The sequence below is a fragment of the Lissotriton vulgaris genome, chromosome 5 (assembly GCF_964263255.1).
Source record: "Lissotriton vulgaris chromosome 5, aLisVul1.2, whole genome shotgun sequence".
In the NCBI taxonomy this organism is placed as follows: Eukaryota; Metazoa; Chordata; class Amphibia; order Caudata; family Salamandridae; genus Lissotriton; species Lissotriton vulgaris.
In genome coordinates, this window is record NC_141693.1 from 300,453,469 (window position 1) to 300,479,653 (window position 26,185).

The following is a 26,185-nucleotide window of genomic DNA, read 5'->3' on the forward strand; positions in this document are numbered from 1 at the left end:
CTGCCAAGAATTTGAGCCCCACTGAATAATGTGCTGAACTCGTCCTGTGTAATTCCAAACACCGGGACACTTTCAGCAGTGCCTGCACGTTGTCTACTTTCCATCTGCAACAAGGTGCAGGAGGGGACGGGCTTTCATATTTAAGACTCCTGCTGGGCCCATAACAGAGGCCGAATACAAGGGGTCATCAGGTCTCCTTTTGTTCCAGTGTCCTGGCTGGGAGCAGTCAGGAGCATCACACCTAGATGTAAATGCAGCAGAGGGGAAACAAAGGCTTACACCTTGTTAGCACTTCATACATACTTAAGGGAGGCAGCTTTTCACTTTGTTCAGTCCCTGTTTAGAGATATGCATGCACTGTAAGAATGTCAGATGTGTTGGTCTTTCCCAGTATTTACACAAAACAAATTGCATTTATAGAGAGCTTACTTCCCCTGAGAAGGCGTTGAAATAATTTAAGTACCACTATTTTTTCTTGTCTAGCCCTACTCCTCCCAATGCAGGGTGTCAACGCACTTACATCAGACGTGCATATTACAAATACAATAAATTATATATGTTTGTAAATTAATGTACAGGATGTGCTACATAAAACTGGGGGTTACAAGGTGTAGAAGTCACATATCATCTTCCATAGCTCATTGTGCTATTATCCTTGCAGTTAGCTCAAAAGTACACATGATGGGGGCGTGGCTAGCAGCCAAGAGAGATGGCTGCTGCCTAAAGGAACTCTCGCCCATTCACAGCAATATTGCTGCTTTACCACCGTCCAGGCCCGAATATCGAAAGTGGAAGTTGGGGACGTTGTCCTACTACCCCCCCTGCTACGATCTTTGATCATGCGATCCTCCAAAGGGATCGAAGATGCGGAGTGAGCCCGGCTCTGGGAAGGAGAGGATATAACATGGCAGTGCTGGCTCGAACGGAGTAGAAACTCGGCCTGGGCTGTCCCTCCAGTGTTACCCTAGACGGAGCGGCGGACACCCGCTTCGGGACGCAAGTAAGGTGGAGGGAGCCGGTGGAGGGGGCATTGTGTGCCTTGCAGCCCCACCACCCTGCAGAGCGGCACTGGCCTAGTTGCGGCGCTGGGGACTGCAGTACTCGAGTCCCCGGCTTTGAGGCCTTCACGCGACAATCGGAGTGGGCCGGGGAAGAGGCAGCGGTGGTGGACGGAGATGCGGATTCCCCCCCCCCCCGCCCATGGACTTGCATAAAAAATCGCCATTCACCGGGTGGCGAGGAGAAAGGAGCCGGTGAGGGCAGAGCTGGGCAGCCTGGGGTGCGGCAGCGGCTACCGCCAAACATGAGCCCCCGGCCTTGGGCCTATACAATGATACACAGGAGACCACCCCGCGACGCTCCCGGTAAAGAGGCGGAATCGGGTGAAGGGCATTGACTGGAGGGACGAGGGTAGCTAGAGGCGAAGACGACTGCTGAGACACGCCTCCCCCCCCTCCCCCCGCGCAAAAATTGAGGCCCAGGCCTATGGGGCTACATGTGGGAAACTGAACGGACCAAAGACAAGGCCATGACTGAGTAAGGAGATCCTGGAGCACTGGCCCCCCCAACCCTCAGAGGTGACTCGGTTTGCCGGTGGATAGCTGGTAAACGTATTGGTGCTTGTAAAGGCCAGCCTGAGTAGCCCACGGGGGTGCATATCTGTGGTGATTGCTGCACCTGGAGGTAGAAAACTCTAGGGCCCCGGCTTTTGGGCCTGTACGAAAACCCTGTGTGGCGATCAGGTCACAAGACATCGTGGCTCAAGGAAAAGGTATTGGAGTGCCTTGAGGGCAATTGGTAGAGTGAGAGGTCCCAGGTGGACAATTCCCGTATCAAGAAACTGCAAGTGGTGGTGTGAGAGAGGGGGGCGACGAGACCACGAGTGAAGAGATAGCCGATCGAAGCCAGATACGATAACGCAAATTGCCTTATTGACTTTGCGAGTCCTGAGGCCCCTCAAAAAATGGCGGCAGGGGGTAAAGGGTCGAGGACCAATGCCCAAAAACAACTGGCGAAATTTGCTTGGGCTAAAAGTGGAGAAAAGAGCGAGTCGCCTAGATCGGAGAAGGAGGGTCCGGGGGTGGGCAAGCCGCAAGGAAAGGAACCGACTCTCCATGATATTATGGCGGCGATAGGTGGAATGCGCACCTCGGTGGACTCCGTTACAGTAGAGGTGTCGCTACTTCGAGCAGAATTCAGGAAAATGGATGAGAAGGTAAAAGAGCTGAAGATTGTGACGAACGCTTTACAGACAGACACCTCGGAATTACAAAGTCAAATGCTTAAGATGCAGAAAAAGCAGGACAGGATGGAGCAGCAACTGGATGATTATGAAGGCAGGGCCCGCCGTAACAACATTCGAATACTAGGTGTCCCAGAAAAGACGGAGGGGCCACCTGCAGACTTATATGTTGAGGAATTAATCACAAAACCTCTGAAGCCGAAGTCGCTGTCTAACTACTTCTCTGTAGAACGTGCTCACAGAGTGCCGGGAGGCAGACCTAAAGTAGGTGCGCCCCCGAGGCCGCTGATTGCCAGGGTATTAAATTATTGTGATAGAGATATAATATTGCAAACATCCAGGTCTGCTCCTCCCCTGAAAATTGATAAGTACGAGGTGCAGTTCTTTCCTGATTTTACGGCTAAAGTTCAGGCCCAAAGGCGGAGTTTTCAGGCTGTGAAGCGGGAACTAAGGGACCGTGAAGTGAAATATTCGATGTTTTTCCCTGCGGGAATGAGGGTGGAATCAGATGGAAAATCTTGGTTCTTCGACTCGCCGGAGGGAGTCTGGGACTGGATGGAGAGATGGAAAACAGTGGAACATCGGAGGAGGAATCGCCCTGGCAGACAGGAGATGCAAAAAGACAATCGTTCAGACACGCTGGCTACGGAGGTGACCTTGGAATCTAGCAGACTGGAAGAACAGGACTAATTCGTCCTTGGGCTGAACTGCGACATCTCCCTCTACATAAGTTACGCAATAGAGGGTCTAAGGGGGGATGTGAGGATGCTGGTTGGAATTAGTAATGCAACTGCTTATTGAGATACTCGGGGTAAATGTTGTGAAATATGTCCTGAATAGATCGATGTGATATGATACTGCTTGACCTTAGTTCTGGAAAGGATGGTGGTGGTTATAAATGGCAAGTTTGAGGTAGCCTTGGGTGGGGAGGGTTGGTTCCCGCTGCATTTCTAGCATGTTTATTGGGGTGAGAGGCAGTCTGCCAAGTTTGGGGGTGGATAGTTCTGAATCCACAGGTAGGGTAGCAGGGTGGTGGGGGGGGAGTTAAAGGGATTGGAGGGGGAGGAAGGGAAATGGGACAGAAATTGTTGTTGTTGTTACGACATTGACTTAATGATAGGGTTTAATGCTACAACATTGATGAACAGGCTTTGCGGTGAATATAAATTGCTATATTGTTTTTTTTCTTTACGTTCAAGTTTTAATCACAGACTAATAGCTGTAACATTCGGAGAGTCAGGTGATAAGACATCTTCTCCCAAGCTTGTATTAGCATTAATATCATCTCCCCAATCACCAGAAGAAGAGAATTGTTCATTGTCCTTTCCATCCCCGTCTTCTTCCTCACCCTCTGACATGGAGAAGAACGGCCCCCCTGAATCGACAGATTCCGCATCGTTTACGGCAGAGGGCAAAGTGTCCTTTTCTTTCTCAAAGTTATTCCTGATCTGAGGTGAGACACTAGCCTCCCCCACTGCCTGGCATAGGACCGCCAGCTCCCTTTCCAGGTCTTGCTCCCGCCCATAGTCTTGCTGTTGCTCTCTAGGGGCTTCCACTAGAGACGTTTCAACTGAGGATAAGTGGTTCTGAGTGGTCCTCTGTTTGGCGACTGCGCCAGAGGGATCGGGAAGGCCGTTATTAGGCTTAGTCTTGAGAGGTATCTGCGCAGAGCTGCTGACAGCACCCACTGTGCCACCTGTGTTTTTCTTTCTTAATAAATCGAGTACTGTGCGCTCCTTAATGTTCTCATTGCGTGCCCGGGGATTATTGCTATTCGCAGGTGTGGTAGCAGTGTTGGATGGAAGGTCCTCATTGCAGGCAGAATTAGAATTGGTATTAGTATTTTTCCCTCTTCCTCCCCTTCCTTTTGGTGCCATGACAGTATTTCTCTTTAGTTCTCGCTTTGCCAAGCGTGTCCTTTTTTTAAAAAAAAATTTTGAATGTCGATTCTGCACACTGTTTATACCTGTTTATCCTGGACACCAAGAATCTGGTAAAAACCCAGAAAGTCCAAATAAATCCTCAATCCTTATAAACTGTAGCTCCACGCTATGAGTGACTATTACTCCTGCTATACAAAAGCTTGTAATTCTTTTAATTCTTTTCCCCAGTCAATTTTCAGCGAAGGAGAGCACGTAACTCCAAAAGTAGTCCGTGGTAACCCACCTCCGCCTCCGCCTCAGCTGCAGCTTCACCTCGCTTCGCTCCAACTCCGCCACACGCTGCGACTGCTCTCCCCTTCCAGCGCCGGCAATTGTGCACAGCTGCGCACCTTCACTCTCGCAGCACAGGGGCGGAGGTAACCATCAGAAGCCGCTCTGTTTCCACCGCGCCTTGCCTTACTCGTCAAGCCGCGGCTGCCTCTCCCTTCAAGCGCCGACACCCCCACCTTCGCGGCACAGAGGCAGAGGTAGCCGCTGAAGCAGTCACCGGTCCCAAACCTACGAATGCCGCTTTGCTCCTCTTTACCCGGCAGTTATTCGGCGCATTCTCGGGGAAACCCCATCAGCAGCCCCACACAATCACCGCATCAAGCTCCGAGGTACAGCACAGGAGACTTGACGAAAGACGCCGGGCAGGTCAGCAGCAGGTAGGAGCTTAACACACCAGCTCACTCGGCCGCTACAGCGGCCGCCATCTTGCCTCACAGACTAATAGCTGATGTTGATTTTGTTTTCTACATGATGCTCATGATAATGTTGACCTTATATTCGACCTATATTGTGATGTCTGTATTCTTGGCCAATGGTAGTCGATCGTGAATCGGTGCTCTCTGTACTCACCTGGAATGTTAATGGGTTGGGAGATAAAATTAAGAGGGGGATAGTTCAACAATATCTGAAAAGACAGTCCCCGGACCTGGTTCTCCTACAGGAAACTCACCTGGTTGGCAATAAAAGTCAGGCCCTAAATAGGTGGGGATTTAAGCTTCTGGTACATGCGGATTACACTACTGGCTCCAGAGGTACGTGTATCCTTGTTAGGAAGAATGTTCCTCTGATTGTACTTAATACGTGGTCAGATGCCGCAGGAAGGTTTGCAGTAGCTGAGGCTAAATGGGAGGGAAGAGCTTTGAATGTTGTATCAGTCTATTTACCACCAGCATTGGGTTAGGCGGCCATAGCAGAGTTAGGTCGGGTGCTCACAGATCTTCCAGATGGAGTCTTGATACTGGGGGGAGACTATAATATGACGATGAATGACTTAACGGATAGACGCCCAGTAAGACAAACTATGCGACCAAATGAACTAATGACAGACTTCACCACAGAATTGGGGCTCATAGATGTGGGACGCGAGTTGCAAGGTGACCCTATAGATTTTACTTATTTCTCCAGTGTGCATGGTAGCCTTTCCCGGATTTATTATTTTTTAACATATGCAGCCTCAGTGGGTAACTTTAGGAGGCCCAAGACATATCCCAGAGGCCTATCAGATCACTCCCCTGTAGGAATTGATTTTACACATGGTGCCAAACAGTAGAGCCGTGCCATTGTCATTAATCCATGGTTGCTCAAGATCCCTGACATAAGAGAGGAGCTAGGTGTGCAAACTGGATATTTCTTGGAGGAAAATTTAGGATCCGTAGATTCAGCGCAAACGATCTGGGAGGCATATGAAGTAGTTATAAATGTATGTGTGTTCTTATATAGCGCTCGACTTACCCTAGGGCATCTCGGCGCTTGCCTTGGGAACCCGTCCTGGCTTTTCCCTGTGAGATAACCCGTACTGGGCATCCCCAAGGTGAAAGCAAGGCATCCCGCCGCGGGGGGGCCTTTGTGGAGATTAAGCAAGCTAATGCCCAGAGTTGCAGAGTGTGAACCCGTGATTAGAGTGGGCACCGAAGCGAGAATTATCGAGTCCGTGGACAATTGGACTCAAGACCCTGCCGCGTCGGGAATTGAACCCTGGGTTCAAAAGGGCATGCTCTCTCGCTGAAAACGCGATATGTAGCAAAAAGACAGGAGATGCTGATACAGTTGGAAGATGCACTCAAGGACCTTGAGGCGGAATATGCGCTCCACCCCTCGGAGGAGTTGCTACATGCATTGGTGCTTAAACGGGAGGAATACAAATTAAAAGCCTGAGAACAAATGATAGCGACACAGACGGCTGCCCACCATAGACTATACGAGCTAGGAGACAGGGCGGGAAAGACACTGGCCTGGTTGGAAAGGAAGGAGCAGGGTACGAGGTGGGTACCTAGATTACGGACGCCTAATGGAGAAATCGTGTCCTGCCCGGAGGAAATAGCAGAGGCATTTGCTGATCATTTTGAGAAAGTGTACTTGCATTTAGCAGTATACACGGCGGAGGAGTCGCATCAGCATTTAGAGGAATGCGTGCTACCTACTCTATCTGCTGAGGATAGGGAGTCCCTAGAGACAGATCTCTCGGATGGGGAGATTAGAACAGCCATTGGCCAGATAAAATCTGGGAAGGCGATGGGGCCCAATGCTACCCCAGTGGAATTTCTTAAGGCAACGGCCACCCAAGTGGTCCCACATTTGAGGGCCATGTATCAGGAAAGTTGGGAAAAGGATGCCCTCCCCCCAGAACAGAGGTTGGCGAGTATTGCTGTTATCTATAAAACAGGCAAGCGGGTGGAAGACTGTCGTTCCTACAGACCAATCTCATTAATCAACGTGGAGGCGAAGGTTCTGGCGAAAGTTTTTGCCACACGATTAGGGACTGTGATATCCTCCCTTGTGCACCCCGATCAATGGGGTTTTATGGCGGGAAGAAATACAGCCCTTAATATCCGTCGCCTGCACAATGTGTTGGCTCGGCAGGTATTTCTGGAAGAGGATGCAGCTGTACTATCTAGACGCCTCTATGGCCTTTGATTCAATTGAATGTCCTACATGTTTGAGGTCTTAGTTAGAACAGGACTGGGCCCGAAATTCTTGAAATGGGTGTGACTGCTTTATACCGACATATCTGGACAGGTGAGAGTGAACAACTACACGTCTATGCAGTTTTCTCTCCGTAGGGGTACCAGACAGGGTTGCCCCTTGTCACCGTTATTATTTGCGCTAATGTTGGAACCCCTAGCGACATGGATGAGAAAAGACGTCATGGCCAGAGGGCTGAGATGGTCCCCTGACTGTGAGGACAGAATATAACTCTATGCCGACGACATAGTGTTATATCTGGCATACTCATATAGATCCATTTGGGTGGTTTTAGACATCTTTATCAACTTTATAAAGTATTCTGGCTACGCTATCAACTGGGACAAGTCAGTACTGTATATGCTCCATGGACAGGTCCCACGTCTTCCAAAAGATTGCGCTCTGATGGTCGCGAAGTAAGGTTTTAAATACCTGGGGATCTTTGTCACGCCAGATTCGGCTCTTTTCTACAGGAGCAACTTGCCGCGGTTGCGAGCGGATGTCCAACACTGGAGGTCCCTGCCATTGTCATTGATTGGCCGTGCTGCCCTCTTTAAAATGCTTGCTCTTCCTCGTTTTTTATTATCCTACAGAATTGTCCAAATAAAGTTCCTGATGCCTTTTTTGCAGCGTTGGAAGGGGAGGTACGTACATTACTGTGGGACGGAAGGCTCCTAGAATAGCGTTTCAAAAATTAACGAAGGGGTGGTATGATGGAGGCATCGCGCTGCCTGATATTCAATTGTATTATTGGACCTCGCAACCGGTTACGGTGAATAGATGGAAGTATACCCTACCGGATGATTCGGCGTGTGCCTTAGATAGATATCAAATGGACAGGGCTGACTATCTCAGGGCGCTTTATTCACCCCCATGGAGAAAGAAGCTTGTAGGATCCACCCAGCACACGCTGCAAATATGGAGGCTGGCTAATTCCCGCCTGGGTTGGACAAATAGACTCACTAATAAGACGCCGCTATGGTATACACAAAAGCTGGGCATGCTCTGTCACCATCCAGGGTTTGACAAATGGGACATGATTGGTATCTCAACAGTAGGAGATCTGATTAAGAAGGGTAAGATCCTTCGGTTTGAAGAGCTACAGAAAATGTATCAGTTGGCACCCAGCAAAGTTTTTTGATATTTACAAATTAGACATGCTATGATGGCGGTGTTTCCTGACTGTGAGGATATACCAGACTACTCCTCCTTGGAAGATCATCTATTAGATGGACAACTGCACGCCAAGGCAATTTCCCTCACATATAGAAAGCTTAGTAACAATATGCCGGACTCCTTCGGGCAGTTCAGAGAGAAATGGGAAAGAGACTTGGGGCCTATGGAGGAGGAGGACTGGAGGCAAGCATTGATGTCTCCAAGAGAGGCTGCAATCACACTTCGATATCGCCTTATTCAACTCCGTATTGTTCATACCTGACCAGGATCCCTCTGGCAAAGATTGGGTCTAGGTCAGATGATTATGTTTTAAGGGATGCAGACAGTCAGCCAGTTTCTATCATATGATTTGGGAATGTCCGTTAGTGCAAAACCGATGGGACAGGATTGTGACGCATATGCGGTCTGCTCTGGGTAAGACAGTTACGTTGACCCCACGGCTAGGTCTGTTAAACATATGGGAGGCTACAGACCTTACGGAGACGGAACAACAGTTTGCAACGCTAGGATTTACTTTATTTAAGAGAGAACTAGCTAGGGGATGGGGGGGTGCCAGGCCGCCAGGGGTAGCAATATGGAGGAGCGAAATGGATAAATGTATGATAGCTGAGAAAGAAGTATTTATTGCATGTGAGTGTCCAAAGAAATGGGATAGAAAATGGGCCAAGTGGAATATGTATAGAGGAGAGATCTGTGTGTCCCCATTGGTAGAACTGGAAGTAAGGAGGAACAGAGACAGAGAGCAAGAACTGTAATATATACATGGATTGAATAAATTGGTCACTGTAAAGGTAAATATGATTTGTAATGTGAAATATTTACATCACTGTCAATGGTCTGTCATTTTTTGCAATTTAAAAATAAAAATATTTTATAAAAAAAAAAAAAGAAGTACACATGAAAGTCCCCGTAAACATATATGTGAGGGCTTAGGATCTGATGCCACATCCTGTAAAATCGTGGCTTGTGATGCCACTTCCAGTGATGCCTTGTGTGATGTCATGCGCTGTGATGTCACTTGCAAACTGCCTAACTAGGTTAGTCCCCCTCCCACTTTTTTTTTAGGACTTGTCCCCTTGGTAGATATGCTCCACAAATAACATCTTACGCAACCCAGACCAAACACCTATACCTGCATCAAACATTGGGCAAACACTGTCTAAAACTATACTTTGGGCTAGGTTGGTGCCACTCCCAATAAATGTGTTGAACATCGCTGGAAATCTCTTACCAGCATTGTATGATGCAGACTGTGCGATTACAAAAAAGAGTGGCTGGTTAATCTGTTACGCTGTTGCTCAGAATTGCACAATGCACGACAGGCGTCTTAGGTCAGTCTTTTTAGGTTGAGCCTGGGCAGCGCATGCGCTGCGAGGCATGATGTAATGTAACGTTCCCCTCCTTGCCTTATAGAAATGCTTGCTTCTGTTTGGTCAGCATGCTTAGTTACTTCCACCTTTTTGTTGTTTTAGATCCTCCCTGCGGCTGCCCCTGTTACAGGTGGTCTTACATTTTTTTTTTTGCGTGCATTCCTTCCTGTCACTATTTGTATGTTAGGGTCTGCCTCTGGCTTGTGTTAACACATGTGCATGCGTTTCCCTACTATTACATTTTTACTGCTTTCTGACTTTCCGCTCTTTTTAGGTCTCGCCTCTCAATGCGCATGCGCATTGAGCGGAGCGAGACTATAGGGGCTTAAACAGAGGTTTACCTAGATTGGCGATTTGATGCTGTGCCCGTGCGCTTTTAGGTCAATGCGCAAGCGCATTGACCTAAAATGCTCGTGCACAGCATCAAATCGCCAGCCATCTGTTCCCCAGAAGCTCTTCCCGCTCCGCCCCACAAGCTTCCCCCAGCGTGCGCTCTGCCTCAGCCGCACTCCTCCCACACCTTTGAAGTGAAGCTTAGCTTCACTTCAAAGGCCCATGCTGCTTCACACTATTCACAGCCGCCAGGCCGTGTCTCTCTCTCATCACAGCTCTCCCCGCTCCGCCCCCTTCTGCGGCCGTGTCGCATTTCTCCTCCCCCCTCCCCACAGCAATGCCCTCCGTCTGCATCAGCTCGTTACCAGCCTGTTATTTAGAAGAAGGCGCATGCATCAAATAATAGTGGTTTAAGAACACCCGTGTTATACTGAAGCCCTAGCAAAGTGTGAATTTGTGAAAACACCCCCGTTTCGGTTAAATGTGCCATGTTGATTTGTATTGTGTGGTTCTCTAAAAAACTCTCAGGAGTGCACCATTTCACTGAAGTCTCACCGACTGCCTAGCAGCTGGAATGCTGCTCAGCTCTGACCCTTTCTGCGGAGGGCTGGATTATTTTGACAGATGTTTGTCATATTTGTGGGCGACTGCGCCTTAAAGACCAATTTAGCTTTGGCCTCTGTTGCCGCTGGCATGGCTCGACACTGCCTCGAGGCAGAGGCTTAGTTCTAAGCACTACTGTACAGCGTTGTTTTTATCGACAGAAGCACACAGACACTGAAAGAAATGTATTCACTCGGAGCCGGAGATCCGTCTATCCGTCCTTCTGTTTGTTAGCCAAGTGTTACTGTGGTGACTCCCAAACAGTTTGTGTTTGGGATGGAGTGTTATTCAGAGTGTTGTGGAGTCGCGGCCAGGGGAGACCGTTCTCCCCCAGTGCTCGTTGCCTCCCCTGTAGCCTTAGACAGTGTCATACATAGCATTCTGCCGTGGTACACAACAGTCGCCTGTGGAACGAGAACAAGTGTGAGATACCGTCTTCTGACCCCCCCCCCCCCGACAGTTGCATACACACTGAGCAGGATTCCGGGGAAGACAACACAAGTGAGGCCGGACTTCCTTCACAACCGCGATTGAGTTAAACATATTATCTGTATTGCACGAGCACGACGGCGACCTATTGTAGACTATGCATATTCAAAGTGCATAACCTTAGAGCCACCCGCGCTGTAGGAAAATATACTTGTTACCATATTATGTGGGGAAATTCAAGAGGCAGGGAAGGGATGAAGGAATTGGGATAGATAACTGTGCTGGGATTGAGTTTTAAATATTATCTGTATTGCACGACCTATTGTGAGCTAAGCATATTCAAATTGCATAACCGATGCGGATTCCGTGCAGACACTGTAATGCTATTTGACTACTAATGTCTCGTAAGCCGAATAATCGATCCAAATTATTTTATACACAACAATAATGCTTGCAGGCATCTGGGTAGCCAAGATTTAGAAAACCCATAACAGTTACACAAGCAGTGGAATCAGCCCTCTAGCATTCCCTTTGCGCCCCCTATTTGAGAACTTGGCATGGCTTTCCACCACGGCATCACTCAGCACCGCCCATCACTCAGCGCCACTCCAGCATCACTCAGAACCACCACATCATCACTCAGCGCTACCCCAGCATCACTCAGCGCTACCCCAGCATGACTCAGCACCACCACATCACCACTCAGCATCACCACATCATCACTCAGCACCACCACAGCATCACTCAGCACCACCACGCACCACCACAGCACCACCACAGCACCACCACAGCACCACCGCAGCACCACTCAGCACCACCACAGCACCACCACAGCACCACCACAGCACCACCACTCAGCACCACCACAGCATCACTCAGCACCACCACAGCACCACTCAGCACCACCACAGCACCACTCAGCACCACCACAGCACCACTCAGCACCACCACAGCATCACTCAGCACCACCCCAGCATCACTCAGCACCACTCACCATCACCACATCATCACTCAGCACCACCACAGCACCACTCAGCATCACCACATCATCACTCAGCGCTACCCCAGCATCACTCAGCACCACCACATTATCACTCAGCACCACCACATTATCACTCAGCACCACCACATTATCACTCAGCACCACCACATTATCACTCAGCGCCACACCAGCATCACTCAGCGCCACACCAGCATCACTCAGTGCCACCCCAGCATCACTCAGCGCAACCACAGCATCACTCAGCGTAACCATAGCATCACTCAGCGCAACCACAGCATCACTCAGCACCACTACAGCATCACTGGTTCAAATATGTTCTTTCAATGTTTCAAGCTGTTTTCACGCTTTCATGCTTTATTACAAATCACAAAAAGATGTTAATATTTCACTTCTGTTCTTGGATTTTCGTCATAATAAAAAACACTGAATATAATCTTCACAAAAGTTATTTACAAAAGTTTAAGCTATTGTCATTACAAATTAAATAAATTATTTAACAATTAATTTAACAAAAAAATTAAAAGCCATTGTTATTTGTAATATCAATACATCTAAGTCACGTAAATAAAAAACATGTTGCATTACAAATGCTATAGGTGTCACATTTGCGAAAGTTATAACTATTGGCATTGTAAATGACAAAGCTATTAATTTAGCTATTTTAACAAACACATAAATAAATAAAAATGTCATTTATAAGACCAATAGCTCAAACTTTCCTGATGCGAGACCTATTGCATTTCCAATGCTTGTTTTTGTTTCACTTTTACTTGCGGCGTTACACAGTGTCCTTGATAAGTCGGTAAGCACTTTGGGGCAGATTTATGAGGCCCTTGCGCCGCAATTGCGTCACTTAATGTGACGCAACGGCGGCGCAAACAATGCACCCGATTTATAACGTGACGCATCTAGGAGATGCGTCACATTGTAAAGCCCTGTGCCATAAGGAAGCGTTCCTGCGCAGGGGGGGCGTTCCTGCGCAGGTACGCCTCCTAAAAGTGGCTGCGTGAAATCTATGAGATTTCACTCAGTCACTTTCTACGTCAATTCCTTACGCCTGCTTGAAGCAGGCGTAAGGGTGAAGCACCATGCATTGAAGAGGTGGCTCCTGTGCATTGCAGGAGTCATGTCGCACTTGCGACATGACTCCTGCAATGCGCCGCCCGTACGCCGAGAGATGCGTCACGCATCTTCACTGACTTGCGCCGCATCATAAACGCGGCGCACGATAACTGGCGCATCCCTGGGGATGCGCCAGTTAACATAAATCTGCCCCTATGTTTTTTGAGTCAGTCGATTTTGATTGACCGGCAGTCCTCAGCTCGTCATAAATCCATCATTTAGAGGCCAACCCTTCATTTGCAAATAGCTGTGCTATTCGAAGGTTTCTGACAACACAGTTAATCAAGTACTAAGGCATCTTTTCTTGACCTGGACTTTTCAGCGCACAATATGGGGGAGCGTCACAATGATCATCAATTGCCAGCGGCGCTTCTGTTTATTGAATGTGGCAGAGCAGCCCCGTCTGTGCTCTCCGCGAAATAACTGAGCTGTCTGGAAGACTCAAATAACCAAAATGGTCGCTGCTAACATTTTTTGTTTGCACAGGTCCTTATTTCATATCCGGACTGGGCCGACACGGCTGTTCAATCTTCTGAGGTCGATAAACTGAGTGCTGGTAATGTGCTGCTAAAGTGTGCAGTTATTTTCCAACACTTGGAAAGGGACGAATTTGAGATTTTAGGTTCACAGATGCCAAGAAGGTTCAACGTGGAGGCATAATCGTAAGGTAGGTTCAACAACATTTTCCACGCCCATCGCTCAGTCACGTTCAGCAATCATAGACACATTATACCCTGTGCGGCTCATCTGTGCGGTACACTGGTCATGCTTTCAGAATAAACAAGCATTTGCAATGCTATAGGTCTCGCATTTGCTGGGTCTGAGCTATTGGCATTGTAAATGACAATGCTTTTGTTTTGGTTTTTTAAATCTAAATAAAAGACATTGTAATTTACAATGCTAATAGCTTAACCTCTCGCAAATGCAGGACCTATTGCACTAAATGCTTGTCTTGTTTGCTCGCGGGCGCTGCGGGGGAGGGGCATTGCTGCTTAGTGCGATGAGTTTCACTTCCTCCTAGTTCACCGTTTCGGCAGGTCGAGGGTCCGTGAGTGGAGCCGGATATGGAGGTAAGTGCGCCTGGTAAGACCGCAGCCCTGCCAAGGGTCACTCCGCACCAATGCATATTTGCTATTATCACAGCCCTTCCCTCAAAATATACTTGCTTGAATTACTGTGCCAGCGAGGGCTTTGTGCCGATACTGAGGATGTCTGTTGTTCTGCGGCTCTGTGAACGAGCCCAGGAGAGGTCAAGGGTTATCAGCCGTTTACAAGTCACAGACTCCCATGGCTGGAAGCTTATGGCCCAGCTTTACTTTAACATTCATGGCAGCCCTGGCAGCTTCTTTCTCCTCACCTCCTCTTTTCGCTTTTCCTCTTGGTTCCGACAACTTCTGTTTTGTTTGTGTGAGTGGTAAGGGGGCGGAGGGCTTGGTTGAGGGCAGAGTGTCTTACGAAGCTCTCGCCACGAAGCTCCGCCCCCTCCCCGGCTCCACTCCTCAAACGGTGATTTCAGATCTGTATCTATGCAATATTAACAAAGCAAAGCATGGCCGCCCGTGCTTTCCTCGTACTCACTAGTGTTAAGAGGAGGTGGCTTCCGAGTTTCGAACAGCACTTCGCGCTGCAGCAGGTCATTGACAGTCACTAGTCAGCCCAGCCCACTACCGAGCAGACTGACCCGGACCCTGCCCAGACCACCCAGGGCTTTCAGTGGGATGAAAGAACGAGGGGTGGGGCTGTTCTGTTCGTGGCATGGCTTGATGTAATAAAGGGCGGGGCCTACAACACTTAAGCTAAAATTCTGTACTTAGCTTAGTGTGCTGCCCGTCTGGTATTTTGCTGCTTCTGTCCACGCATCCAGCTATTTAAACAAGCATTTGCAATGCAATAGGTCTCGCATTATTTAAGTTTGAGCTATTATTATTGTAAATGGCAATGTTTTTTGCTTTATGCTATAGTTTTCTTATGTACATAAAAAGCTACATATAAAGTATTTGTTGTTAAAATTATTTATGCAGTATTTAAATTTGTTTGCATAAAAGATTACAAGAATATCTTAGCAAAAAAGTTAAACTTTTTAATGGTAATTGACTAAATGTCCATTTGTACATTTTAATTTCAAATAGGTAAGTGTAAACATCACAAATATATTGTGCAAACAGTGCAAAATATTTTAGCCATAAATATTTTTGTTTTATGAGGTAGTTTGTAAGAAAATGATTGTAAAAGGCAAACACTGTAATTAAAATGTAACATATAACAGTACAGTTATGGCTAGTAAACATACATTAGTAGTATAGTATAATTGTAAACAAGATGTAAATAAGACTACAGAAATTAGCATGAATTATCACTTTAATATCAACTTTACAAACATTTTGAAAACACGATCACAGCTGGTAATCATGCATTGGCTTGTTATTACAAGCATTTCATTTTAATAAATATTTCTGATTCCCAAAAACAAATATGACAGTCTCTCAAAATAATGGCTTTTCAGTTTTAGTTGTATCTTTGATCTCCATGTCATCAAGTACTCATGAATATTACTGCCCCATGGACAGAGTCTGGCTTTACATGTCTACATATTAACATCCAATTCCATGAACACCCATCGCATGCCAGGGATGACCATCACCGCTGGTGAAGAGAAGCACAATTGTGTCAAGAATGCCCACAATACGTTGTGGTCCCATTATACCAGGGATGGGCTCAATAATGCCAAAGATGCTAACATCATGCCAAGCATTGCTAGACTAAAAGTGGGAATAATTCTAACAGGGACACCACCAATAAATTAAGAAGGAACACCATTACGCTAAGGCAAGCATTACCGCCTTCGGGTAAAGTCCGCGCTATATAAAAATGCATAAATACATGAATAAAGAAATACCGCCTTCGGGTAAAGTCCGCGCTATATAAAAATGCATAAATACATAAATAAATAAATACCGCCTTCGGGTAAAGTCTGCGCTATATAAAAATGCATAATTAAATAAATAAATACATACTGCAAAACATCCTCGTTACTCTGCCGGCCTGCGACCAGGAAGTCAGGCAGGCCGGCGCGACACCCGGAAACAGGAAGTAGGAGGGCGGGAGCCTACCCCGCCTCCCACGGAAGAGCCGCGATTGGAGCCGTGTTGGGAGCAGGGAGCACCGGAGCAGGCAGGAGCCTACCCTGCGCCCCGGTGCCGAAGGAGGGAAGAAGAGTCCTGCTGCCGGGCCTTGCAGCTGAGGAGAGGAAGCCGGTGAGTGCGTTGCTGAGCGGCGTGCGGGCGGAGGGAGAGGAGCATGTAGGCGGGGGGGGGGGGGGCCTGTGTATGTGTGTGTATGTGTGTGCGTGCGTGTGTGTATGTGTCTTGGAGTGCGTGTGTGTGACTGTGGGGGAGGGGGTGTGTGTGTGAGCGAGTGTCTGTCTGCGACGTGTGTGTGTGTGTGTGTGTGTGTGTGTCTCTGTGTGCATGCATGCGCGGTAGGCTGGGAGGGCGGCGCATGCGCAGTAGGCTGGGAGGGCGGCGCAGGACGGAACGTGCGCGTTCGCGCAGCCAAATCCGAATGCTAAAAATCGTGCCAGTTTCTTGTCCCTCATTCCCCGGCATCCGCCAGCTATAGAGTCTCTGTCCCTGTTCCAGGGCGAGACCTAAAAAACTAGTAACATTACAACGAGCGCTCGCAATACAATCCCATACCCATACATACATTAAAAAATTATAAACAGGGATTAAAAATTAAAATAGTACTTTCACCAGGTTTGTCTTTAACTAGTGTCAGTGCGCTTCCGGTTCACTGGAATGCGCATGAGCAATTAATTGCATGTTTGTGTGGATGTTTAACCCTCGGCGCTTGCATGCTTATTGTTTGAATAGTTTGAGGCAGCTGCACATTCAGTTTACCGGTGTTAAATCCGCACAGGGGGGTTTTAGGTGCTGGCAGGGCTTTAAGTGGGCCGGGTCTCACCGGGTCTGAGCCCATCTCAGTTGAGGATTCCAACCACAGATCTAAGCTCCTGTTCAATCCAGCATTCAATCGACAGAATGTTGGAGTGACCTGGTGTTAACTTAGTGGGACACAGACCATGCCAAGTAAACCCTTGACTGTGTTTAAAGAGCATCCGAGCTTCACTGGAAGCGGGAGTCTGAATCCGCTCTGCTGGGGTTTGAACCTGTGACTTGCAGAGCAGACACATCAAACCACTGAGATCTTTCCAGCCTTCATCTGGTCTATTTTTCTTGGCTTATCTTCTAGAACTCGACAGTTTGATGGGAGACTGGCTGACCACATACTGTCTGTCCTTAATTTGGATTTTGTAGGATTTAATGTTTTTTTTCTGCATGGCCATCACTACTGGTGCAGTGCCTGCGGAAAGGGATCTTGCAAAACTGGAGTCTCCACAACAGTGATGTTTTCTAGCTGCAATATTGTAAGAAAATAGCTTTAAGAAAACTACTGTTCTACGAGTTGATCTCTTCATGGCCCTGATCAGCAAGTTCAAAGTTACCTTATAGGGTTAATAAATGTTCTACATAAACGTATTTGTAACTTACCATCCATTGCAGGGCTGGCTTGGTCTTTTCTCTTCTAAAGTCTAGAAAATGAAGGTGGTCCACTTAGGTAACAATGACATATTATGTTTATTGTCTTGGAGAGATGTAGTGGCGTAGCACCAAGCGCTGGAAACCACCAATCTGTGTTCATGAAATGTCCCATGCAGCAAAGCAAGGGTGCCATAAACCTCATAGGCGAAACCTATTGGTTTTGCTAATGTTTGTTATATTATGGCCTCCGTACTGTCATAGAGGCACAAAACCTTATATTCTCTCTGGAAACCACACCACACCTGGCAACATTTGGTAAATGTATCCACGTGGTGCAGACATTGTTAAAGGACAGGTTTTCGGAAACAGTATCCCAGTGGGGCACAGCCTCCCCCTTCAGTAGGGTGTAGCTCATCAGGGCCGGCTCTAGGCTCATGGTGGCCCTGGGCAGGGAGCGTAGGTAGGGGGCCCGGATGAGGGGGTCCGGGCGGAGCGCGCAGGCCAGTGAACAGGAGAGGGTCAGGGAGTTTAGAAGTGGAACAGAGCCAGAGGCCGCCAAATCCCTGCCAGGGGATCCCAAGCAAATATGTATCCATCCTCAGAGGATTAATATATTAAAGATATATATGAGCGTGGTGGCCCCTGGGGTTTGGTGGCCCTGTGCAGGTGCACAGCTTGCACATGCCTAGAGCCGGCCCTGAGCTCATCGAGTAACCAGCAGCGTCATTGCATACCAGTCTTGCATAAGCAGGTGGCCCCCCAAGTGCCGTGTCCAGCTGCCAAACAGCTACCCAAGGCTCTTTGCACTTTAGATCTATTACAGAAAGCTAGATGTTTTTGTTCAATATTTTGTAATCAAACGTTTTTTTTCTTCCGAACTGAAGTTGGATTGCAGAGGAATTCCACTGGCTGCCAATCAGAAGCCGTGCTAAGTTCAAGGCACTGCGTATCGCCTATAAGGCAGTAAATAACACAGGACCCCAATTTCTAAAAAAAAACAAAACACTATGCCTTTACAAGCCAACCAGACCCCTACGCTCTTCAGCAGAAAACCTGATAAATGTCCCCAGAACAAAAAAATCATCTTGGGGCGACAGAAGATTCTCAGTCGCCACAGCTCGACTCTGGAACACACTCCCTCTTCACATCAAGATGGCCCCTTCTCCTTGCATTCTGCAAACAACTCCAAACATGGTTGTTTAACCAATAATATATCAGCACCTACTCTGCCCCATCATCAACCGTTCATAGCGCCAAGACACCCAAGGGCAGTTGCGCGCTTAACAAATTGCACAAATAAACACAATTGATTTTTATCTTTATTTTTTGCTTTGTGTATTTTTGCCCTTATGTAATGGTTTTAAGTAATCATACAATAAAGTTTTACTTGCATTCCTTTGAGTCAACATAAATACACAGTGGACAGTGACTTATACGCATCGCTAGGGATCACATCCTTTTATCCCATTTCCAGAGACCACACAAAAGTCAAATAAAATGATGGCACGTGCACGTACAACCTTGTTGAGGATCTGTCCATCCTGTTGTCAAGTCATTTTACAGACACATCTGCAACTTTGAATACTTGGGCAAAACTAATTGAGTTTTTCCAAAACACCCAATGAAAGGCAGGATGTACACAGTAGATGAATATTTAAACATTAAAATTGCATACCTGTTGTTGCAGGTAGGTAACTGTTTTAAACCTCTTAGTGACCACAACAAATAGATTCTTTCTATCTTTAATTCTTCCTCTTTCACTTTGCTCTTTTTTCAGTATACCCTTCCCTCTTCGTTGTCTGTAATTCTCAGTGTCCATCTCTCCTTCTGCTTCTTTTTCTCACTGTGCGCCTGTCTGCTTCTTTCTGTCTCTGTATATCCTCTTGTCGTCTTTCTCTTAACATTCCTTTTTACGTTGACAAAAGCTCACTTGGTTTTTCTAACATCTTTTTGCCTTAATCACTCATTGTTTTTTTCCCCAGATGTGTGTTCTCAAACTCGCTTCTCTCGCAAACTCTTCCTCTGTCACCAGTGTCTCTTTCTTTATACTTGTTCTAGCATCCCTGTGTGTTTTATCTTTGTTCCAATTTCTGTTTTATCTGCTTATTACTCTCCCTTTTCTATTTCGAATTTCTATCACTTCTTTCTCTGTCTTCCTATATATCATTTTCTGTAGTTAATGTTGCACTCTCATGTTTTCTGTCTCCTATATCTTGATTGATACCTTTTATATTTCTTACTCTTTCATTCTCACTACCTTAATCTCCTGATCGCAGTTTGATTTGCTTTCGCGCTGCAGTGCCTTGGAGTGCATTGTGCTTTTGCTTTTTGCCTTACATTTTTGTTTCCATTTTTTCTTTTGTCTCTGATATTTTTTCTTTTAGCACAACACCTTTTGGGTTGGTGATGTGGTCCGTGTGATGGATGACATGGAAACGGTCCGGCGGCTACAAGTGGACCATGGGGAATGGACAAATGACATGGCCCCTGTGAGTGCGAAAGAGGACAACATAAAGACTGCTGATTATTTAACACTTGTGTTCATTTGTCAGAGGGGACAGGGCAAGGAGTGAAGTGTATGTGTGTTTGGTAGGGAGGTGCAAGCAATAGGCTGAAGCCAAACGCAGCAGAGCATGCTTTCATGAGTGGTGCAGTGAGTGGGGCAAAACAGCTTTCTCCAATCTATGGTACCTTTTAGCATTGAATTGCGTTGCATGGCTTTGTTTTAAATTGCCCCCTGCTTCCCACCCTTTCGCCATCAATGGCTCATCAGCTCTTAAAGGATCCCCTCCATACCATTTTCTCATTCCTTCTTTCTGCATCCTACACCTTCTCACCTTTCCATTCTACACATCTCCTGTCCAGCCTAATGCTCTGCCCCTCTGAACTTCTCATATGATTTCACTTTCGTTCCTTCCCTCCTAAACCATTAGCTTTTCATCCCACTTCACCTTTCCTCTTTTGAATACTTTACTTTTTGGATGTGGTATATGGGGGTAATATTACACACTGCAATGCAGCACTTGAAATGACGAAGAGAGCTTATCCTGTTGTGGGTCAGCCTCTATTTGTGGCCACATTTTAAGTTGTGTGTTTGGAAAGGGACTTGTGCAACAATACAGTTACTATAACTATACAAAAGCTCCATCCATAAAGCATCTGCATCCTTGTGCAAATAATTTAGAGAGGAACATTTAGTAAGCAGATGTTGGGCACACAGAGTGATGAGCTTTGGCAACCGATGACCTTGGAGCAGCAGTCGCTTGTAGCCATGTTATGTTGAACAAACAATTACATTTCATAATTTCTCCATTTGGTGTCTAGTGTGTGTCCACTAGAAAATGGCAGAGTGGTCCGTCTCTAGGCCAGCGATAAGGCCACCTTGCCTATCCTGGACCTTCTGCAGGTGGGACAGGGACTGTGGAAAGACAGAGTGATGTGTTAGTGTAGTCCAGGGTAGAACTGGCCAGAGGGCAGCTGCTCATAGGTCCAAGAAGATGTTTGAAAGAATTGGAAGAATCTTCCCTTTCTCTCTGCACCTACCTCTGAAATAACATATGTGTCTTTTTTTGTCTGTAAACATAGGTGTAATGTTCCGTGCTGGCCAAAGACCTAGACTGGGTGTGTGGGAGGGATAAATGCAGATGCAGGTCCTCCGTCTTGCCCATGTGAAGTTTAAGTTCAGTCTTTGTCCACTGATTTTCTCTTCAGAGTTGCTATGGCACCACCAATAACTCCTCAATATTAACCCCTTCCGTGCGGGGCGTATTTTCCGCCTGTGCTGACTCCGCCTTGCGCGGGCGGAGTCATGACGGAACGGTTCCGTCATCAGCACAGCTCACCCGTAGCTGATGACGGAACCGTTCTGTCATCAGCATGGAAGGGGTTAATGCTGACTTATGGAATATTTGAAGCACAATCCTTCATGAAAGTCCTGGTGACCAGACTGATTACGGTTCGGATGGAACTGATCCATCTTGTCTAATCTGGATTGTTACAGGGTTGCGAGTTTGTGATAAAATGGATGCAATGCGTATGCTCAAGGAAGAGACCAGGTTGTTCTCTCTTTAATCTGACAATGCCTCTGATACAATTGATGGGGGTTCAGGCCAATGAGGGCCTTCTTATTTTGACATACGTTCATGAACATTGCATGAGTGAGATATTAGTCGGTGACTTTGACTCAGAGAGGGTAGATAATGAGGGTAGGTCTGATATCTCTTGTTCACTCTGCACTGGATCCCTGGGGACAAAACAATAAAAAGAATCCCGCAATAAGAAGTATCCACCTTCACCCTGATAACTTCTTTCTTGGACTCTTTGCCGACAACGCCTTGGTCTCCCTGTCAAAGACAAATTTATCTCTCTAGAAAATATTAGCTGAATTGGAATCATTTGGCAAAGCATCCGGTTTCAAAATCAAAGTTTGGTTCCTCAAACCTTATTGTTTCGCAAGTTAAACTTCGCAACTTGGGTATTTCTGATGGAATGCGTAGTTAATCAGATATTTAGGTCTTAATGTTATTCCCTCATGAAGAGGGCTGTTCCCAGCTGATGGGCTCTGTTAAACAAGATGTACATTCATGCTCTCTGGACTGAGGCATAGAGCGTCCATAAATATGAGTATTTTGTGAGAATCCCTTTCTCTTACAGGCATTTCCAATCTCAATGCCTTTAAACTTCCCACTAATTTGCAAACATTTTCTGCGAGGAGGAAGGAGACTGAGGATAAGACTGAGGCAAGGCTTCCATTCCCCAATTTCAAGGGAACCGTGTGTCTCAAATTTTACTACTAACTATGGTGTAGTAGGGCAACCCTGGAGTTCTGGGATGCAGTTAGCATTAACAAGAATCTGACGAGAAACTCCTCACTCTTTCCTGCTGTGAGGAAACTCAGATTTTCAGCTAGAACGAGAGAGAGCATTTCAGCCATGAACGACAAATAGATGTCTGAGACTGGGGGGGATCTATACCAGGGCTGCAACACTACATCCATTGAACAAATCAAATGAAACTTCACTTTACACGAAGCAGAGTCGTTTTACTAGAGTCAGTTATGCCACAGGCCTCTGCACAGCTAGGTCAAGCCTCAGTGGGCTTGAACTCTTTTAGCGAACAAAGCAAACACAAGGAGATGACGAACGGAGCACTGAAACTTTTCAGACACTCACCCAGAGTCACAGATCTGGGTTGAATCCATCATCATTCTTTAGCTCACTTCGCCACCTCAGTTCAGAACCAGCTAAATGCAAATCAGTCTTGACCCTGTGCCTCATGGGAACAGTCCAGCCCGAACTGCCAAGCCAGGTCTTCTCTGAACTGGAAACAAGCATCCTGGGACCGGTTTCTGGGTAACACCCTTCATCAATCAGGCTAGCTTGAATCCAGTGGCCAAGTGAGCAAGGGACCCATGTCTGGGCATACCCTGCCAACTTAGGGCGAACGAAGCAAACGCAAAGAGATTATGGACGGAGCGCTGAAACCTTTCAGACACTCGCCCCAGTCATAGATCTGGGTTGAGGCACAGGGTCAAGACTGATTTGCATATAGCCAGGTCTAAACTGAGGTGGCAAAGTAAGCTAAAGAATGATGATGGATTCAACCCAGATCTGTGACTGGGGGTGAGTGTCTGAAAAGTTTCAGCGCTCCGTCCATCATCTCCTTGTGTTTGCCTTGAACTCTTTGAGACACTACTACAGAACTCAGACATAGATAAGCACCTGATCACAAAACTTTACCAGATACTGCTGATGGCAGACAACCCCTCCACAACTCTCCAAGTGCCACTGTCAAAGCTCAATTGAAAGGAAGCTGCTAATCTCAATGACGGAGAGAGAGGGGACAACTTCATGCAACGTACCTGTAGTGGATAATTCTTACGGAACAGAAGCAAACCTAAAGCCTTTATAAATGTTGTTACACCCCACTACGACTGCACTCCTTTAAAAGCTATGAATCAGACAAATGTTGAAGAAATTGTGATGAAAGGGGCACTCAGCCTCATATTCTCTGGCACTGCTCTTTGATGAAGGACTTTTTGGAAACAGTCTTAGATGATATACCCTAGATTACAGGGTTAGGGTCCACCTTTGGTCCTAGCATACAGTTTGGATGGGTGCCAAATATTGTATATCGAGAAATAGAGCAAATACCTAGGTGTGCTCTCAAAAAATAAGTGCAGCTCTTCAGATGCTGCTGTTGTGACATCCAGAACTAGACACTACGCTTTAGGAAGGGGACAATTAACTATAGGTGATGGATGTGAAATTCTACCTAGCACTCCAGAACCGACCTGCACCTAATTGTTTAGGTGAGGTATGTGTTCTGTTTGATATCACAAGTAGTCTGTTCGATGGTGAAAAGAAGAAATTATGATGTCACAAAGACCTATGATATTTCAAATTTGTGGTATCAGTAGAAAATATAAAACCTGTACTTTTTTGTTCACTACCTGGAGCAATGTCACAGTTTTAAGTTGGTTCCTGGAATGCTGCCACAGGCTGACCATTTCCATTTCCTGAAGACTGACCATTTCCTGAAGTACTTCATACTTTTTTTTGTTTTTAGTGGGACCTCACGTTCGGGAAGTTGTACAGTGCATGTTCATAAGAAACTTGCATGAATTGTACTAAAGTACTAATAATCACATAGGCAGTAGAATTTGATTTCCTGCCTGAGAAAATTATGTGGTTGATATCTCAGTGTGATATCGCAATCCCACGGCTATCTCCTAGTCTGTCACAAGCTCACTTCCTCAAGTGTCACAATCACATGCCCACTTCCTCAAGTGTCACAATACCATGCCCAGTTACTAAAGTGATGCAATTGGGCCCACATTCATTTCCTAGAGTGATGGTACAATCTCAAGTCCAGTGTAGGCGGATTTCACAATCCCATATCCAATTCCTAAAGTGATACCATTAGTCCTACATGCAGCTTCTTGATTGATAGCACAATCTAAAGTCCCCTTCTAAGTTAGTGTCAAAATCCCACATGACATCCAGTTATTGGGGGGATCGCACACTTTGGTGTCAGTTTCCTGGAGTAATCCTGGAGTAATGATGGCACATTCTGAGGTCTGCTTCCACAGCCAGAACCAATGTTGGAGTCAGACTTTTAGTTCATGAAGATATGTCACAGTTTACTCTTTCTCTGCTTGGAGAGTCATGATTCTTCTATAAAACGAGGAACCTGGGATCAGCCCTTTAAAAAAATCGGTGCTCTCTCCATATATGTCTCTAAGGAATATACAGTTATAACTTCAAAAATAGGAAAATGCGCCAATACAACCGTTCTGGGTAATAGAACAACTTTAGAAAGGACAGATAAGATGAGTTTGAAGGCCTGTATCACTGCTAAATATCTGTGTTTCTTTACTGTATCTCATCCATTGGGGCAGACCTGCTCTTTTAGTGTGAACTCTTGTTTTATTTATGGACTGATGTGAACAAGGGAAGTGCCCTGTTTCTTCTAGACACTTTTCTGATGACCTTTGTATAGAAGTTCTGGGTGAGGCATCTGTTCTCACTTGGCTTGTTTCCTCCTCTGTCCCTAGGCTCTTGGACACATAGGGAAAGTAATCAAGGTGTTCGGAGACGGCGATATGAGAGTGTCTGTCGACGGTCAGTCATGGACCTTCAACCCCGCCTGCCTGACCTCTTATCGGCGTGACGAGGATGCTAACCTTATGACCACAGAGAGTGCACAGGAGCCGAAAAGTGAGACCACACTGCTACTTGCCTTTGCTAGAAATGCCTACCTGCTGTATGTTTTAGGTGGTGGAAGCCAAGTGCAGCCATACCGTAGATGCACAGACCTTTGACAACTAATGGTGACTGATGAGGATAACTGAGATTTTTTTTAAGTAGCCAGGATTTCTTTATTTAAATTGGGCTTCTTAAAAAAAATGTTTTAATTATTTTAGAATAATTGCAGGAATGGTGGTTTGCTGACCTTTGCAGTCCACCATTCCGGTGAATCTGACCATTCAGAGTGAGTTGCAATTTGTGATCTACCGAATTAATATTAGGTAGGTTGGACTGCGACTCTCTCCCAATTCTTTATTTTGCGAACCGACTGATTAGTGCATTTCTCAAAATAGATTTCTGGACCTAAATTGTGACTAATTTCTGTGACCACACTGATAGTCCCACCTTCCTCATAACTCTGTTTTCTATAATCTCCCCCTCCAGCCCTGCTCCAGGGCTCTACTGCTCTGCAGTGTTCTTTCTTTGTCATTCCTTTAAGGGTCTTCCACCCCTTATGCTCCTTTCCTTTTCTTCTATTTTCTCAGGCACCCTGATGTCCGTCTTGGAGAAGCTCCTGGCTCAGAAAACCGAAGCAGACAATCCTGGGCACCTGGTGATTGAGGCAGCGCAGGGCAATGTTGCAAAGGTTCGCGAGCTGGTCCAAAAATACCCAGACAAGGCAAGTGTCTCATTAGCAAAAGCCCCACCCTCTACAGGATGGGA

At 46.5% G+C, this 26,185-nt stretch overlaps 1 protein-coding gene across 8 annotated transcripts in view; it reads left to right on the forward strand.

Moving 5' to 3' along the window:
* MIB2 (MIB E3 ubiquitin protein ligase 2) overlaps nt 1–26,185 on the forward strand; it is a 402,179-nt gene that overhangs the window by 208,645 nt on the left and 167,349 nt on the right. For 4 of the 8 annotated variants that reach the window (XM_086921481.1, XM_086921483.1, XM_086921482.1 and 1 more), the window contains exons 8-10: nt 20,099–20,203; nt 25,270–25,432; nt 26,008–26,141. In XM_086921481.1, coding sequence (XP_086777607.1) covers nt 20,099–20,203; nt 25,270–25,432; nt 26,008–26,141 — 402 coding nt within the window. The remainder of the gene's footprint in view (nt 1–20,098; nt 20,204–25,269; nt 25,433–26,007; nt 26,142–26,185) is intronic. The other 4 variants (XM_086921485.1, XM_086921487.1, XM_086921486.1 and 1 more) reach the window with 1 other exon arrangement.